Source organism: Alexandromys fortis, unplaced genomic scaffold, assembly GCF_014885135.2.
Source record: "Alexandromys fortis isolate MF-2015 unplaced genomic scaffold, M_Fortis_MF-2015_v1.1 scaffold_274, whole genome shotgun sequence".
NCBI classification, from domain to species: Eukaryota; Metazoa; Chordata; class Mammalia; order Rodentia; family Cricetidae; genus Alexandromys; species Alexandromys fortis.
In genome coordinates, this window is record NW_026068142.1 from 1,172,785 (window position 1) to 1,192,594 (window position 19,810).

At 40.1% G+C, this 19,810-nt stretch overlaps 1 protein-coding gene across 1 annotated transcript in view; it reads right to left on the bottom strand.

The window, feature by feature from the left end:
• The window catches only part of Ppp3ca (protein phosphatase 3 catalytic subunit alpha), a 277,153-nt gene that overhangs the window by 67,432 nt on the left and 189,911 nt on the right, over positions 1–19,810 (bottom strand). The window contains exon 3 of the mRNA XM_050126830.1: positions 1,305–1,429. Within this exon, the coding sequence (XP_049982787.1) occupies positions 1,305–1,429 (125 nt within the window). The remainder of the gene's footprint in view (positions 1–1,304; positions 1,430–19,810) is intronic.

Consider the following 19,810-nt stretch of genomic DNA (forward strand, 5'->3'; position numbering starts at 1 on the left):
TGATGATACTCCCCTAGTGTACACGAGAGTCTGCTTCAGTCCCTAGCACTCTGAACCTAGAACAGCTTCCATGTCAGGGTTTGGTTCTCTTTAGAGTGTGTATACTCCTAGTTCCTTGTCTAGACTTACATTTCTAGAGAGCAAGGAGATACTTTACATTTCTCCATAGTCAGAATCATAGTGTATGTGTACACATTTATTGGTGACAAAATACTCAAACATGTTTATGCCCATTTATAATGGTTTATATATACATATAAACTATATGTGGACATGTACACATATGAACATACATTCACACACACATATAAAGAGAGAAAGAGTTTCAATTTTTAATTGCAGGTAACTAAATACCCCAAATATCCAGTTGATATATTTGAGGTTGACACACTGTATTAACATTAAATGTCTCTTAAGTAAATCCTTTTTTTGTTTGTTTTGCTTTTTTTGGTTTTTCAAGACAGGGTTTCACTGTAGCTTTGGAGCCTGTCCTGGAACTCACCTTTGTAGACCAGGCTGGCCTCGAGATCCGCCTGCTTCTGCATCCCAAGTGCTGGGATTAACGTGTGCACCACCACTGCCCGGCTTGCAAATCTAATATTAAAATATTTTAAAACCCTTTTCCATATGATGGTTGTGAGTCAATGGTGCGAGGCATCAGCCATACTGCCTTAATACATGGAAATAGTGCTCCTTCCTATCCACTGTTCTCTTAGGAGCACATATTGACTAGTGTCTATGAGCTTCAGCTTCAAAATTTCCTCTTACAGAAACCATGTTCTCTCAGTATAACTGTTGGGCCCTCCCTGAGACATCATGAGACTTGAGTACAAGGTCTTGTTTTTATTTTGAATGTAATTTCTATTCCCTTAAAGTAGAAGATGATGGAAAAGCTGAGGAAGAACCTCTACTCAATGAATATCTCTTCTACTTTGACACATTTCCTAGTTCGATGATAGGTGCCATGATCTAGCAGCTGCCAGTGTCCTCACACTGGTACGCCATCATTCTGATTCCATTTGTTAAAGTGACTTACTCTCATAACCATAAGCCATAGATATGGCAACTCAAGTCCGTTATGCTATCAACTCTAATTAGTTCTTTCAATCAATTTTCAAGAACAGCAAAAGACAACATTTTACCATTTCATCATCCCTCTGCATAAAAAAATACAGGATTATTTATCTCCTTAAGTGTACTGAAATTGATTGCTCCATTCTAGATTTCTGCAAGGTGTTTATTTCCCTATCTTATTACAGTATCAGTGATCCATAACGTGCTAAGAGGAACCCATGTGTACTTACTTCGATACTGAAGTACCCTCTGTCAACATAGTCCCCTAAGAAGAGGTAGCGAGTGTTGGCAGGGGATCCTCCCACTTCGAAGAGCTTCATCAAGTCAAAGAACTGTCCATGGATGTCCCCACAAACTGAAAGATAAAACAGTGTTTATGGCAATATTAGTTTATGTGACTGAGTCATATAATCAAATTTGCAGAGCAGGAGAAATGAGACAGAAAAGCCAAGCCCTTTTGAAGATACCAGAGTTCCTGATTGGCACATCTTGCTCTGTTGTTCAGGTTTCCTAACTCACAACTTCACCAGGAAAACGGTGCTGCTAAGAACAGCAACAGCAATGGATGTTGTAATACATAAAGCAATTTTGCAAGAGATCCTGTTAAGAAATTTGATTTTTCCCAAGTTCCTTCTAACACTGTCATGGGATAAGAATTAATTGTACACATAAGAAAGGAGAAAATGACAGGTCAAGGATCTGGCACAATCTATGTCCAATGGAGGTGGGAATTCTACCCACTATGCATTATTGCTTTGGAAAGAAAAAATGGTGATGTGCATAAGAAATACTATGTTTTGCTAGGTCTAATATGCAACTGACAAATTTAAATACTAAAAGAATGTTTTTCTAAGATATATTATTAATTGTCAAAACATTTTTGTAAAGTATATCTGAGGAACTGTAACTGAATAACATCACTAGGAACTGATATTTCTTAAATTTTCAGTTTTGTAAGCAAGAAGTTTGGAAAGAATTTGGCTTTCTTTTTGTTTGGCACTTATTGCCTCTATAAATGCTGAGACCCTCAAAATTAACCGTATAATGTCTGCTATCTGGAGGAGACATTAACATATGTTAGGTAGTTTGACAAGGTCACAGCCAAAAATGAACAATCAGAGCTTCAAGTCAGATTCATTTGATTAAAAAGGTTTTTTTAATCATCATAGGTTTTTATGTACATACATAAATTATTAATTATTTAGAAATGAACTATGCTTAAATAATGGACATCACGTGGATGTTTCTTCATAGGACGACAATATCTTAACACACTGGATGCAGTGACCACAGGTGAGTTACTGAGACAGGCTGAAGGTCATTATTCAGCAGCCAGAGCCTTCCTACAGAATCCACTGATGAAACACTTGCACAACAATGAACGAAGTTTAGATGACTCGTAAAATCCTACTTTCCACCGTGGAATAAAGACTACGAAGCAGGTATAGGTAGGTGAGGTTTTAGGACATCTGTGCTTAAGAATCTTGGTCTATTAAAATGGTGTAAGCGATTGGTAACCAAGAGTGCTTGGGCACACCTTTTCCGGTTCCAGCCAGAGTCTCTTCCCTCCAGTCAGCAAGAGTCACTGTAAAGTGATCAGAAGCACACTCTTCACTTCTTTGAAGTACGAATTCGTCTTAGATTATTTATCCGCAAGGATAGTTTTATTCTTATGGTTGAATATTTCACAACTGGGTCTTTCTTCTGAAGGACTGAGGAATTGGGGCTGAGACTGAGCACAGCATGCTCTTCTTGAGATACCATGAAGGTCTCAACCAAGAGCAAAGAGAGCAGTGTTTGGGCTCCTATGCTGCCAGGCAAAGAAAGCTGGCTCTGGGGGAGACAGACGACCTCGCATCCACGGGAAGCTACTTAGACAGCTCTGGAAACCCGAAGGTTGGCTGCAGCTAGATCCTAGCCCAAAGCCTGCCTGGGCAACTTAGTGACATCCTGCCTGAAAACAACAAAACCGAACAGGAAAAGGAAAGCAGGGGCTATTGCTTAACAAATTAAAATAAGGCATCTGTCTTATAACTCAACTAAAACTCATCTTCTATTATAATTTTTAAAAGGCAAAGCTAAGACTTATTAACAAGGAGTAAGAATTCCACTGATTTACATTATAGTGTATAGCTGGTACGGTTACTTACAATAACACCAACTTTCTTATGTAGAAGCGATTTTTCTACCTGTTATGCATGTTTCAACCAAACGTTCGTAAAGGAAAAAAGGGTTTGTCTAGAAAATGTGTGTTCACATACATGTGTTCACGTGTCCTTCACTACACCTGCAAAGCAAAGGAAGGGGCTCTACTGAATGCCAGCGCTTATGATCCCAACAGTTCTGCGCTGCCCAGCTACTGCTTCTCTTTGTATGGTGGCTCCCTATTAGGGCATGAGGATTGGTTACTGGAAAAGGTTCAGAGAAAACACGAAGCTACGTGACCGAGTGAGACAGGCTCCAAATATTATTTTATGGTAGTGGCAAATTTAATCATCACATTATAGGCTGTTATTAAACTATCCCCAAGTCAAAACAGTCCGACGAGAACCACAAAAGGAAATGTGGAACCACACTAGCTGGCACGGACCCCTGACCAGCCAGTGCCAACCCCCTGCTGTGTTCTTCACTATCTGAATGACCTTTGGCAGGTTCCTCAAGTTTTGTGAGTCACGACATACTTATATACAAACTTTAGTGACATAGGCCTTAGTCCTTACAGAAGATTATCTGTGAAATTAACCATGTTACTATTGTAACAGGCTTAGGAGTTCCTGGATTTTGGTAAGAACTTGAGAAATGTTACACCACACATCATGTCCAAATGGCTGCATCCGGAACTGTCAAGGTACCAGGCTGAAGGGATTCTCCTGGTTGGGGCTAGAAGGCAGGCCTTCTGGACACATCCCAAAGAAAATGCCTTCTCTCCTCACCCTTCCTATCCTCTCTTTGCATTTTCCCTTCCCATTTCAATTCCTGACCATGCCTGAAAATTCCAGAGTAATGGGTTTTACTTTGCCATGTCAGAAACAGAAATACCAGAATATTCACAGAGCCTGTAGACCACAGGTTAAAAATGAGGCAACTGACACACTGTAGGAGAGTTGGGGAAAAGTAGGAAAACCCATGATGAACAAACAGGTTTAGGAAATGGCCGAGTGAGCAAAGGGCTTGCTGAATAAGCATGAGGTCCGGAGTTTGCATCCTCAGACACCACGTCAAAGAAGCCCATTGTGGTAGCAAGCATCTCTGATCCCGGTACTTCTTGAGATTGGAGGTTGAGATAGAAGGCAATGGCAAAGATACAATGGCAAAACAAGACATCATATCTCAAGGTGCACAGTGCAGACAGACAACTGAGGTCGCCATTTGACCTGCACATGCCTGCTGAGGTTTTGTGCATGCTTACAGTAACACACATGACACACACATATCAAACACACATACACAAAAGCACATGATTAAAAAACAGAAATTATAAGAGGTGATGAAAAACTCTAGACAATTAAAAAATTATAGAGACTACTTTAGTTGGAATCTAGAAACATTGTTGTCATGAGAAATTAATCTTTTATTCTGTTCTACAATCTTGACCACGGCAAGTACTGGATCATAGTTTGATGACATAAAAAAGAAGAAGGCAATTATTAAAATCAAGTGTGTCAAACCTAGCACCCAGACACACATTCACTCCTGGGACTTTTCACATTGTCCCGAATTTTACCTCTCAACACCGCACCACGCTGTTACAGACACAACTGCTTACGATGGTCAGCAAATGAAAACAACATACACACATAATCATGTCTAAAACACTGAAGCCCAACCAAAGCAAACAGAAACTTAAAGCATGCCTGAGAAAGAAAAATCTTTTATAAGGATACATTTTTTTTAAGCCAATGTTTTTACTTCCTCAGACTTCACAGACTGCCTACTTTGCACATCCTCTGCTTAGTCTTTCCAGACTTTCTTACATAAAGAGCTTCTGTCTCCCCCCATTCTTCAACCTTGTGCTGTGATTTATTTTTCACAGTACTTATCATTTACAGTAATCACCTACCTGACTTATTTATTTCAAGTCTCTCCCCAGAGTCTCCTGAGTGGACTAGAACCTCTGCCATGATGGGGAGCAGGAAGCCCTGCTCACTGTATGACGGAGGCCTACAGTAGTGTCTCTATCCGGAAGGTACTCATCCACTCCCTGCCATGGGATTCTGTCACTGAACCTGGGCCAAGCTTCCTTTGGAAATCCATTCGGGAATCGGAGAATTCTCTGAGGTGCCCTTGGGATTGACAGACCCAATGTAAGTTTTGTGACGTTTGTCTTAGTGGAAGATGAATCCTTCAACTACCTGAGACACTCATTGTTTGAAGCCTTTAAACCACAGAATTCTAAACAGACTCTATCAAGACTGGAGTCTTTGGGTATATTCGAAGGATGCTCATTTGTACCACAAAAACAAATGTGCTCAACTAAGCAATATTGTTTGTCATAGCCAGAACCTGGAAACAACCTAAATGCCCCTCAACTAAAGAATGGATAAGGAAAATGTATACTTACACAATGGAGTACTACACAGCAGAAAAAAACAATGACATCTTGAAATCTGCGGGCAAATGGATGGATCTAGAAAACATCATATTGAGTGAGGTAACCCAGACCCAGAAAGACAAATATCATATGTACTCACTCATAAATGGATTTTAGACATAAAGCAAAGAAAACAAGCCTATGATTCATAATCACAGGGAACCCAGAAAACAATGAGGACCCTTAAGAGATACATACACAGATCTAATCTACATGGGAAGTAGAAAAAGACAAGATCTCCTGAGTAAATTGAGAGCATGGGGACCATGGGAGAAGGTTGAAGAGGATAGAAGAGAAAGGGAGGGGAGCAGAGAAAAATATATAGCTCAATAAAATCAATAATTAAATAAATAACGAGTCAAATACAGGGATCTGCAAGCATCTATCTTATAGTGGCTACCTCACCTTGTGCTCCATCAGAATCTCTGAAGATACTGCCTACTAACAAGCTCTTAGATGATTCTTCTCTAATCCATTTAGACTTATACCTCTGAGCATCAGTTTTAGGAGTCATTCTGCATGCTGGTGTGGTTTGCCTCATAGCAGCTATAATTCAGTAGAAGTGTACACTGGAAAGAAACTCTTTGGGGCCCTTTCCAGTTTGGTATGAGATTAGAATTGTACCATTATCTGAAAGAATCACAATGTAGTAATGAATGCATGGAGGTGGAGGAAGGGTCCAAACTACACATGGAATGATAAAATAGGACCTAGCCTCCTGAGGGGACTGTGAGCAACCTAGTGGCTGACTTACCTTTTCAGTGGGCATTTGATGCATTGTGTTTCTTTATGCAGGCTAGGACAGGCACACTAATAGAAAGTGTATCCAGTAACCTTCCCAGTAGGGGACACGATGACCCTGTTCTTCATCCTCTTTGAAGCTGTATAATATTCATATTATTCTGTAAGTTTGATATTAAAACACTGACTGTTCCTAGGCACCAGGCTGCTAGGATAAATCTTGTAATGCATAGGGAAAATCGCAAAGTCCAAGTAATCGCTACCATGGAATGCCCACAGAAAACTTGGCCTTTGTCATTATCCATACAGAGCTCCTTAGGAGGCCAGGTCCTATCATATTCCATTGCACTTGGCTTTCACAAGCCTGGTTGGTCAAACAGGCTTTAAAAAGTCCTATCCCACTATCAGGCAAGCTCATTTCACAAGCACACACTTTGTTCTATCCCCTGGGACTTGTCTCATTTGTTTCGAATTCTGAAGGGCTAGTTGTGCGAAGCTGGGTGGAGCACTCCACTGGAGGCCAGCACTGATAAACCTATGAGGTAGGAGAGGCTGGCTCACAGGTAAAAAGTCACTTAACAGAAGGGTAATAAATGATGCCCTCTACCGCACAGTGAGAAAGAGCGCTAACAATAAGGTACTGTACCCTTCAAAGCAGCCGGAAGCGAGGATTCTGACCACAGTTTAATGGGAATGCTAATTTCCTGGCTTAATCATTACATAATGTACGAACGATTTAGAATTTCACACTGGATTTCATAGCCACGTGTCAGTTAAGAGATAAGGCAAAAACCATCAGTCATAGAGAAACACACTGCAAATAATGGGCACAGCTCTTAGATAATAGCCATATATTGAGTTGTATATTCCTCTGCCCCAATTGTATCTTCAACAGATAGTAAGCTCACTGACAGACCTTTGGAGAATCATAGTACGTAATAAAATCAGATATTAGAAAATTCCAGAATCTTGGGAATGCTAGTAAGATTAACGTAAGAGATACTGTAATAAAATATTTCAGGGTGAGCCATCACTTATTACATCCTTTAGTTACCTGATATGTTACAACCTGATGACTGTCTTCTCAGAGACTAGTCCTCCATTTGTCTTCAGACGGGAGAAGTAGGAACAAGAAAGTGCTAGAAACAGTTGAGGAGGAGGGGAAGCCATCACTGCTGCCGTGGTGTTGTTCTTGGCTTGAGTGACAGGGTACAGAGGAGTTCACAACATCCAGGGTAGAGGCTGACGGTGTGTCAGGGACCAACAGAACAGCTCACACACTAGATCTTTCACACACAGGCTGCCTAGGTTAGTAGCTACTAAAAACAGAGCCAAGCAATAGCTACTCTTTCATAATTGTCTTTTGAGAATGATCCCCTCCATCCACGACTCCTGGTACACTCTATTTAAAATTGTATTGGAACAATTTCATACATGATTGGGACCAATGACTTTGAACAAAGATGAGTCCTTTAAGGTTCTGAAGTGAGGAGAGCGGGGTGGGAAACACTAAGAAAAGTTTTCTATTTTTTTTTTTTTAATGGAAGGCAATAGTGCCTCCCCCAACTCCCCATACCACATTCTGCTGGAAAGCCAGTTAGCTCTGATTTCTAAGGCATAAAGAATGTGGGTGTAGATTAAAAATAAATATAAACATACGAGTGTATGAATGTCTGTGTGCACAGTGCTACCTAGCACAAAGCAGGCTTGCAGGCATTCGGGGCAATGAGCTGTCAGGGGCCATGCAGTCTCAGTTCAGGAGTGCACTCACTCTCCAATATGGCAAAGGAGTCCTGAAGAGAAACGGTCTCTGTAATCAGCTCGGCAACCTTGTGATATAGAAGCAGGGTGACTGACGTCTTGCTCGCAAGGCCCCTAAAAATGGCTTTTCTATGTGGAGAAGTTAATGGGCCATGGAGCGAGCCTGACAAGATCCAGGAACAGCATCTCAAGCAAGGCCGAAGCGGAGAGTCGGAAACGACCAGGCCATGGGTGAAGTTCGCCTTGTATCTTTTGGCTGGAGGCACCGGTGTTCCCAACAAGAACCGTTCTTATATCACACGCATATTAGGTAGGTCTGCAAATCTCAGTTAATTTAGTAAATATACCAAGGAGAATTTCCGTGGCACCGCTTAATAATTTTTTAAAAGAATCCCATTGTTTCTAAGCTCTCGCTGGCAATTAAATTATGGCATTAGAAAATGTAAACCGAAGCTGCCAGTACTGACCACACTAGGATTAGGATAAAAGTCCAGTAAAACTCCCATGTAAATAACAGCTTGAAAGGCTCTGATAAAGCTGTCCTTCTTGGTCAAAGGCACATAATAAATGAAATATAAAACATACACGTTCAGATAAGATGACGGACAATAGTGCTGACCGAGTGCAGGCATACATACTGAGTCATTTACTCAACCCTTTACAAGGAGACCTATCAAAGAATATCACTGAGTCAACTTCATGCTCACACCGAGCAAGATTTTTATAATGTCACATAGTTCCAGGATGGAGAAAGATTATACATATTAGGATGTCAAGAGACACAGTATTGCACTGTTATTTTTTTTCTAAGCTGTCAAAAACTAGAAGATAAATAAGAGACAAAAACTAGAATTTTGAAGGACAAATATTGCAGACTTTCTTAGCCGGGTTTGACTGGTACTGTGATTTATAAGTAAAGTAGTTTTAATTTGTGACTCATTATTTTTCTAAAGAGACCTTTCCGTTCCTCCAAAACACTGACTTTTATCATGCTGAAGGATTTGTATGATGCACAGATTTCTTGGGTAAACTTTTCCAGTTCGCACTAAACCACAACATGGCAACTTTTCCTTTAGCAAAGGTAGAACTCTCCCTCTCCTGAGCCCCAGGCCTTAAGTCTGTGTTTTCCCTACTGGCCACATCTTCCAAGGACAACAAGGGCCCTGAGGTTAGGAACTAATGAAGTTTGGGTTTCATTCTAAGACACAGGGATTAAACTATCGATATTACTGGTTCTCAGAATATTTCTTTTTCTATCAAAATGCTTTCCTTTCCAAAACCTGCCATTTCAAAGAAAGATTTGCCTGTAGAGGCTAGGCTGAAGGTTCACAGCAAGGAGTATTACACTTCTTCCTGTTGATAATCCAGGTTTAAGTAATCTTTAGTACAGAAGCTGTCAAGTACAAACCAGCCAGCCTACCGTAGGCACAGCTCATAAACTAGAATATGTGTAAATCTGAGACATCAAAGGTCACAGAGATGCTGAGGACCTTAGGATTTGCACTGCAGATTGCTAGTATCCAGAAAAGAACAGAAACTGTAAAATAAGCAAAATCTAAACAAAATACAACAAAATCAAGACCTCATGGGGTTCTAATTCCCCAAAGTGGCATATTTCAAATAATAAAGGTATTTCCATAGAAAACAAATTCTAAACCAGTTCATTACAGTTTGATACCTTTGAACACTAATGAAAAATATGAATCCAATTAAAATGGGCTAAAATCAGAAATTTTAAGAATTGAAAATAAAAACCTAGAAAAATCAGATATAAAGCAATACATTCAATGAAAACCAGAAATGTTAGTAACTCTCACTTCTTCGTGAAGGTATTTTAGGAAGATAAATTATCTGACGCCTGATGCAAAAGAGAAAGTGAAAATGGCATGTGATAGAGAAAGGGCACAGTACACCGTGGGTACGGAAGTCACACTCTACCGCAAAATACTTCACCAAGCTTGGAAGTCTCGATTTGTAAACGGCAGCAGACACAAAGATACTCTGTCTGCATTTTAATACTATTTACCAAACGGACACATACTAGAAGAGGTGTATTCCAGTCAAAAGAAAGGAAACAATTGAAAGCTATACTCAAGTGTTTCCCCAGCCCCAACATACGCTGCCTTGCTCTCTGTTATTGAGATATTTTTTGAATTGTGTTAGTGGATTAAAGGTATAAAATATTTTTTTTGTTTCATCACCAATCTAGATTTCAGTAAAGATACTTAATTATTAAGGCTCATTATGACATATCAATCATATAAATTAAGTCATATCAATCACAGTTATGGTTCTGATGTATATTTATAAACAAGTATGTATAACACTTCAGGCATTCTTAAAATTATGTCATCATTGTTTATTTGTCTTAAGAACTATTGCTTATTTGATGTGCAGATGTATTTACCTTAAGTAGCTCCCTGAATCATTGCTAGTCATCATCAATCAAGAGTATCATATAAACACGGTGATTTGATACAATTATATCCAAATATTTATGAGTTTATTAAATACATGCAGCTATCTAATTTAGTATTTACAAATTAATGCTAATACTCTTAATTTAAAAAACACTAATCTTGGGTTTTCGGTATCCAGGAACACCCTAAAACACAGGGTTTCCTTACTCAGAACTAAGGCAGGCAGCAATGCCTTGGTGTTTCTCTTTGGACTTTCCCAGCCTGTCTATCCTTTTAGTTTAAAAAACAAAATAAAATAACTGTGACAACAGCTTTCCTTTTAGTGTTTTCCCAATGTTCTGTTTCATCCTCGGGGAGAAGAGCATAGAGCAATAGATAAGAACACAGACTCTGACCATGGACTGCTTGGCTCCCAAGCCAGACTCCAGCATCTAACCAGCTGAGTGGCTGACCGTGGGGAAATCAGCTCTTCTCCATTCTATCCGTTCCATGCTGCGTCAAAAAAGATCAGCCACACAGCACTGTTCTCAGAGGACTAAGTAACAGCTGCTAAGGACTTAGAACTGACCAGGTTCTGGGAACCGTAATGTTTGCTTGCTAAGGACAGTTAGGTTTGTTGTTTCTTCACGTGAGCTTCTTATGCTTTACCCTACACAAGGAACCATTACACACCTCTCAAGTGCTTTCCTGTTCAATCCCCTAAAGCAGCTTTCATTATCCACAGAATGCATGAACACCCCAGTCTGCTTTTTTTTTTTAACTCTCTCCCCTGCACATTCAGGCCTCGCCTTTTTGGTCCATGTTTCAAGGCTGGGGCCATCTTGCTCTTCAAATTACACCCTGTGTAACGGGGGCAGGGGAGTTATTCTCTGCGAAGGTATCAGCTGCCTCGTTGATGAGGATTCTGCCAGCTACTTTATGGGCTTTGAAAAGGTAAAATGAGAGGGAAAAACTCTCAGTGTATGTTATGTATGCTCTAGAAGTAGAGTCGAGGGACAGAATCGCCTACGTAAGGATGATTTGTGATATTCTGTAAAACTAAGATAAATACATGGGTCTTCCCTTCTCATTGTAGCCATAAATAAAACATAAAAACCCATTTTGTGCTCTTCTCTTTTCAATAAGAATGCAAGCCAGCACCTATTGAAGGTTGCCAGTGCTAATATCAAATAGATGAGGTCTCCTATGCCCACTTTTCATTTTTTTCTACGGGTGGAAATATCTCCAAATGGCTTCTGTGATTTCTGCCAGGCCTTCAGCGGGTGGCCCACGACAGTTTCCAGTTACTTTCATTTTGTTTTGCAGCAAACCTCATTTACAAGCCCACTCTGTTCCCTGGCCGGGTAATAGCGGTAATATTTTAAAGACTGGAAGTGACATAGGAAAGAAAAGAAATAGATGACATTTCACCAAATGGATTTTCAAAAAAGAGAGAGGGAGGGAGGGAGGGAGGGAGGGAGGGAGGGAGGGAGGGAGAGAGAGAGAGAGAGAGAGAGAGAGAGAGAGAGAGAGAGAGAGAAATACTCTGGAAAACTCAGTTAAAAAATCTTTTGACTAGAGAAAAGGAATCAGTCATCTCTTTTTCGTGTCATGATACTCCTTAACTATGTCAATTTTAGGGATTAATTTTTATGTGTTTTTAAAAAACTAAAGGCGAGAAAATAAATAGCACCACTCCAAATTCCACACCTTCGCTATTAATCTTGCTGTTATACACAAAGGGGCAGTAGAAGAGTTTAACTAAACGTGACTTTCAAATAGACGAAGTACACAGCTCCATCCATGCCTTATACAAACGAGGAGAGCTGATCGGAGCCTGACAGGCAGTGTCTACTTTTGTGCCTACGGATGGGCACCAAGGACGGCACAGAACCGCCGCAGTCTGTAGCTTCCCTAGCAAAGCTTCCTTGCTATGTAAGAACACTGGGAAACTCTAGTTCTCATTCTGAACTGACCAACTATTTAAGCTCTATGACATTCTACCTCAGAAATACATACACGTATTCTTCATAGATTTAAAAAGTGCTAAAATATGTAAAACGCTCAGAGATGTGAGAACTCAGTAATCTGCAAGCTAATTAAGACATCAGCATCTGAAAAGTAAGTCTGACCAAGGAAATGCCTATGTCTTAAGTCAAACTATTTTTTCTTGATTGGTATTTTATTTTATTGTTCCCTAAGTAGATATTTTCCAAAAATGTTTATTCACCTGATGAATGAATAAAAATGTTTACAAAGAATGCTACATTAAAAGATGAGCAACATTGAAGATATATAAACATGTAACTTGCATTAGATCAATAAAGAAATAGAATTCAAGGCCCCCGAGAACTTAACAGCAAAATGGAGAGAGGAACTGTGTCTAAAAACTAACATTGGAAAGTACTGGTTTCTCTGCTATCAACATACTTCCTTCTTTATCTTGAAACTTCTGGGCACTAGATTAGGGTGGAGAACTATGCATTGAAAACTCATATCTTCCACTAGTGTAGTACTGAGCGAATCATTTCACTACCTGCTTGCCATCAGTTTTGTTCTTGTTTAACAGCGGCAATGGGACCAACCTAGATGCCCATCAACAGATGGACAGATAATCAAAATGTGGTATGCACACATCGTGGGATTTTAGGAGGCATAAAAGAAAAGGGTAATTAGAAAAGCCACAAGAAAACGCATGGACTGAAAAAGTAGTCAGTTATGAGCTGACCCTCACTCAGAGGGATAAACAGCATGTGTTCTCTCTCATAGGAGGGTCCTAGTCTATGATGTATATTAAGTGTGTACAAAGTCAAAGAAATAGAAAGAAGACATGAGAGAGTTAAAAGAAGGGAGAGGGAAGGAGGGGAGAAGGCTTAAGTGACTTGAAAGTTGAAAGGAGAAGGGGACAACCATAAGGGGGGAGGGCACAGTAGGCAAGGAAGGGCGAGAGAAGTAATGACAATAATGTCATTTGGAGACTATATGCAAAAAATCATAGTAATAGTCTTCTAAAAAAAACCTGATCATTTTATCATAATGTCTTTGTGTATTTTGTGCACTTATACATGTATTTGTCTCTGATTTAAACATGACCAGGGTTATGTTCCTTGCTTCTATAGTGTATGGCAAATATCTAATTAAATTAGGCAAACACCATTTGCCTAGCATGTTCTATCTGGCATACAAACTGACTGATCGCAGAAAATTAATGCAGGTGTTTACAAAACACAGAATTGCTGCTGATAACCTGTCATAACTTGTGATTCATTAGCAATCATAATTTCAGATCCGGTTTAATGTTTGTTAATTAAGAGTGATGACTGTTTGTTATACATTTGAATTGCTAAAAAGAGGGAGCATGATTAGTCAACTCTTCTTCCCCTTGATAAAATATAGAAGATTGAAAACATGCTCACAATACATGTTTGATAAATGGTTAAATGGCTTTTTACAAGGGAAAAGCTTATTGTACAAAACCCCATAATTTCAAGTTAAATATCTTTAATGGCCTACTTCACTGAATTTCCATGATGCTTTGCATCGTCCGTATTGATTTTATGTTTGTCTTTACACATGTATATGTATGTGCATATATAAATATATATACATATATGTGTAGATATATAAATTATCTTTCAAAATATCTCTCTTGGATTTCTAAGATGACAAAGCAGTTGAGGTATTTGCTGCCAATCATGATGACCTATGTTCGAGTCTCAGAGTCCGCATGGTAGAAACAGAGACCCAAGTTGTCCTCTGACTTCCACCTACATGTTATGGCATGTGTGTACCCATCCACATGCTAACAGACATAGGAACAAAATAGATAAATAAATAAATAAATAAATAAATAAATAAATAAAGTCTTGAATATTATGTCACCATCATCTTATTAATCTGAAAGTACTTTCTTTTTTAAAAGAGGGCTTATTTTCTTCAATGAGAGAATATTCTAAACAGTTCATTCCAGAGAGAAAAAAAACTATAGTCTTAAATAATAGTACACCATATTAATTGGGATACTTTCCTATTTTTCTTTGCTGTCTGTATATGCGCATATGCTCACATGTTGGGGGGGGTGTGCACGTGTGTGCACATGTGTGTAGAATCTAGAGGTTATGTTTGGTAATCTTTCCCAGGTGCCACCCATCCTGGATTTTGAGACAAGGTCTCTCTCTGTCCTGAAATTTGTTGACTAGGCTAGGCCGGCTGGTCCATGAGCCCCAGGCATGTCCCTGGCTCTGTCTCAGACGTGGGATAGTAAGAACATTCTGCCCTGACCAGCGTTTGACCTGGATGGACTCGCATCTTCATGTCTTCATGGCAAGCGCCTCACCAAACAGACTACCTCCTTGGCATTCATTAAATTTATTAATAGCATGTGGTGATTATATAGCTAATATAGAGGTTATAGAGATTTAAAAATAGTTGCTCTTTTTTTTTTTAGCAAATCAAGAACATACACAAATACAAAATGATTTTTAACTATGTGTGAAAGCACAGCCAAAGGATGCAAACTACAGTTTCTCTTCAGAGAAGTGGAGTGTTCTGGAGGCACACGGACTTACATACAGGAGCAGTCCCTGAGGGAGGCTCCCATGGCCCACCTGCTGCTCATCCGACCTTCCAGTCAGTAGAACAGAACGTGGTTCACAGGTTTTCTCGGTGGCTGACACACAGAATGCACACACCTGAAGCCTAGTCCAGAGGTCAGCAAGCCACCCGAGTGTCTGAATCAGGGAAAGGGACAAAAATCATGCCACATGCATGCTTCCAGAGAAGTGATTGAAAGAGAGAACATGAGGCTGAAAATGTGTGCCAGTGCATGCTTGGCAAAGGCGACTCTTTCCTCCGGTTTCTGAAAAGTAATTTTCCTCCCGCTGAGTCATCTTGACTCGTCTTGACCTTTCCTTTGCAAACATTAGCATGAAGTCCAGAGCCCACATGGCTTCAAATGTGCTCTGCAGACCCAGAGAGCCCAGGGGGAGTGCTAGGAACCAGCTGCACTGGACGCTCGCTCTAAATCATTCTTAGGAGTTCCTTTCACTTAGCATAAAATATTTTGCTTTGCGTCTGCCTTCATAGACATACATGGCGAGAAGGGATATGGCCGGCATAGACTCTGCTTCTCAGAACATGACTGAGAATTCTAACACATGATAAACCTTACAGAACACCAGAAATTAGGTAAACAAAGGTGAGCTGGCAATATCAAGATGAGTTCATTAGAGGAACAGACTCTCAGTGCTGGTAAAATTGTGTACCACCCGAGAGGAAGAGGAAGGTTTTGGCAGGCAGAAGGACAAGAAGCCAGTGGGTTGTTTTCAAAAGTGGATTGATTAGAGGGCACCTGTGAGATGGCAAAGTAGGAAGCTGCCTTTAGGTGGAATGCTTGGTGAGGTTCTTCAGGAATTAAGTCTCTAAAGTGCTTAAAAAGATAAATCCAGTTGCGATGGATAACTAAAAGCCACTCTGTTTCAGCTGGAGGTTTGCTGAACTAATATGTTCATCAGATATATAATCCATTGAATTACCAAGTTCACAAGACAATGGGGGCTGCATCTAAGGAACCCGAAAAGATAAAAGAGAGCAGACAGAATGATCTTAAGCTTCTATATGATAAGCTATTGAACGGAGGTATTTGTGTTCCAATTTAACAAATGTTAAGTGCCGATGACATTCATAAAATAGCTAGTGTCCTAAGCTCCAGGAATGGACTAGAGCAGTGAGAACGCACTGAAGTAGCACGTGGGTTAGAAGAGCGTCAATATGCCAGTCTAAACCGCAATGCAGGCTTTGCCTTTTCTGTGTACCGCTGTGTTCCTTGGGCCCAGGACAGCATGAGATCCTTAGTAAACCTTCGCTGAAGGAGCACAAGAACACGAGGAAGATGTGATATTTCTCGGAGGATGTGGCAAGCTGAAACCTATGCAATGCTAAGAAATTGGTATGTGGGGACAGGGCTCTTGGTCTGATGAGGGAAAACTGCTCCTAGCAGAAGAAACAACCTGTGGATATTAGGAAGCGAAAGAGATAGGAAGATGAAGATCTTCATGGAGATGAAGCCATGAATAGTAACAAGGGACAGATAACAGGGCCTTGGCAGGCAATGCAGGAAGTTTAAAAGACATCCAAAGAGGAGCCAAGGAAGGAATCTGAGCAAGAGAAAGACTGCCTTGATTCTGGAAGTTACTCCACCTCTTTTGAGCCTTAAGTTTCTGATTTGTAGAAGAAGAGCAATAAAATGCAGCCTTCACATGACGATTAAATCAGACAAAGCTACTGGCACCAGTTAGAAAGTCCACACAAGGTAACTCTGTTCTCAGCCACTGCACACTGCCCTTCAGCCCCAGCTGATTGCACCTCCTCATGGTACCGCCAGCACTGGCCTGTGCTTTCAGGAATGTCTGTGTATTATCTGAGACTTCTTTAAAGCTAGTTAATGAGAAGCTCACAGCGTGAGTTTTCAACGGTAGGTGCAGAGCACAGCAAGACTGTAATGCCTCCTTGATTATCTCTCCCTGTACAATATGGTGGCAAAGGAAAAAAGAAAGAAGTTGTAATAATATCTAAAATACCATTTGTCAAAGCTTCAATGGTAACAGGTGTATCCAAATTGCCATTACTATAAAGGTAGGAATCTAAGATATCACAGAGATACAATGCAATGGAAGGGTTTACTCCTGAAATCTTGGGGCATCTTGCAAGTCATCAATATTATTAATAAGATTTTTCTTTAATTCTATAGAATTCAGCAAAGTGATGACTGGATTCCAGCACAAGGTATACTGACTTAAACATGTCTTCCCAATTTTCACATTCCTATCAGCTTCCTTCTGCACACTGGGCTTCTTTCCAATATGATGAGTGACTGGAAGCCACACAACACCAATTACTATTTCAACCATGGCCTCTTAGCTTTTTGACTTAAGAAGTGGGCCTACAAATCAGAAACACTTAGTGGCCCACGGAGGTAACTTGCTCACTCCTTTGTAGGGAATGAAAGCTTTAATTTCTCTAGAGCCTAGGGTGGGGAAGGAGGAGAAATCATATTAAAATAAAAGGGCGAGGCAATAAATATTAACAGGATTTTGTACATACAGGAACACACACATAAACACACACATATACACATGTAATCCTTATAATTCTCTTTATTTTAATCATCATTTCAGGCACCATTTTAGGGCCTTGACTAGAGTTCCCCACTATCATTTCAACAGTGTGGAAACCATGAAGGTAGTTTGATATGTACTTTGTCTTTATCCATAGACTCGAGTTAATGTTGGCTTAATCTTGGAAGACCAGGGCATTGTATTCCCATAGCTCATCTGAAAGCCATTGCTTCTGATGTACACTGGAATTGGTTTTCTGTGCATAGCATCTTTCTTTACAGAAAAGATATAGACATATTGCCCAGGGAAGAGGGAGGGAGATGTATAGGAAAGGTACACTTTAGAGACAATACTTAAGTGGAAATGAACTTCACCTGCTGAGGGGTCCGCCAGCCTACTTCTCGAGCTAAATTAATACAGCCATGAACTACGGTGGGAGGTTAAGACTCCAGAACGTAAAATCGGTCAATGCCGAGAGACTGCTCTTCTTCATAGCCTATGAGGTCTCAAATGTGGGGAAAACATTTTAAGGACCATGACTCATATCTGAATGTGGCAGCAGTGTTCATACAAAGATCAAGTGTTAGGAAGGCATGGAAAACTGGAAATGAAACAACCATATAAAAGCCTACTTACGGATGATCTAATCTTCGTTGATTCACAATCCTGTAAGGATTAGAAAATTCTACATTGATCACAGTTTCCAGATTTCTCTTTCCAAAGTTGTCATTACCTTGGTATTTACAAAAGACTTCTTGACAAAGACACAAAAGAGATGGGTTTTTATTAATAGCGGCCATGCTACCTCTATCATTGCTGTCACAATGGTTCCTTTGAGAAATCAAGAGTGGTTACTCAGGAAACACTGGTGAAATGGATAAAATAGTAAACCTCTATTTTATCCTAGTAAACCTGTATTTATCATGTAAATTTTATTCATTGGATCTTTAAGCACTTCAAAAACTCGGCCTAGGGGCTGGAGAGATGGCTCAGAGGTTAAGAGTATTGCCTGCTCTTCCAAAGGTCCTGAGTTCAATTCCCAGCAACCATATGGTGGCTCACAACCATCTGTAATGGGATCTGGTGCCCTCTTCTGGCCTGCAGGCATACATGGAAGAAATGCTCTGTATACATAATAAATATTAAAAAAAAAACTGGCCTACTCAGACTTATCCATCGGCGAAGTTCTGTTGGTTACAGGAGCAAACAGTTGAGTGTTTCAACTAGAAAGTAGACACATTCGCATCCCTAGGAGACTCCAAAGGCATCTCACATAAGCACAGCCTAACTATCTGTGTTGGAAATTGGCCAGACCACAAAAAAATCTACAACACTTTTATGAAGCCTGCTAAAAGTATCTTAACACCTCACGGCTGTCAAACTGTTATTTATTCCATATTTCGGGAAAGGCGCTTCCTAAAGCGAGCAGGCTGTTCAATGCCAACTAGGTATACACCTTATATCCTCGGAAGCTGCTCATCACCGCCAGTGTTACACTTCCAGTCCACATTCCGGTCTGTAACAGGGGACGAAACTCTTGCTATCCCTTAGCAAGAGTATGGACTACATTATTTTGTTTGAGAAACTCCCAAAGCCTACTTTTCAGAGAAGTGTCTAGGCATCACCTGTCAGCAATCTCCTATCTCCATCTCTTAACACATACAATCCTCTCTGTATTTGGGAGCATCCAACTATCCCATTTTGAGTATTTGTGCTCTAGAAATTATGGGTTGAGCAGTATCTTCTTCGTAACCTTTGGGAGACAAACTGTGACTACTTTGGAAATAGGATTGCTGCAGATAAAATCCGGTGAACATGAGGTCATCCTCTGGGGTGAGCCCTGATTCAACAGAACATACTAGAAGACGTACATCTGAATATAGATGAAGATACCCAGGCAACATGGAAATGGAATTGGTAATTAGAGGTTTGGTCTCACAAATGATGGAGGATCTGAGACCACGAAAAGTTTCATGATTTCAAGAAAGATCTTTCCTCTGAGGTTTAGCAGGCAGGATAGCGTTTTTAGCATTTTCATTTCAAACTCTAGACTTCAGAATGGCCTGGCAATACATTTCCTTTAGTTTTAGTTTTGTGAAGAGAATAAAAGCAAATGGGTGAAAGCTAAC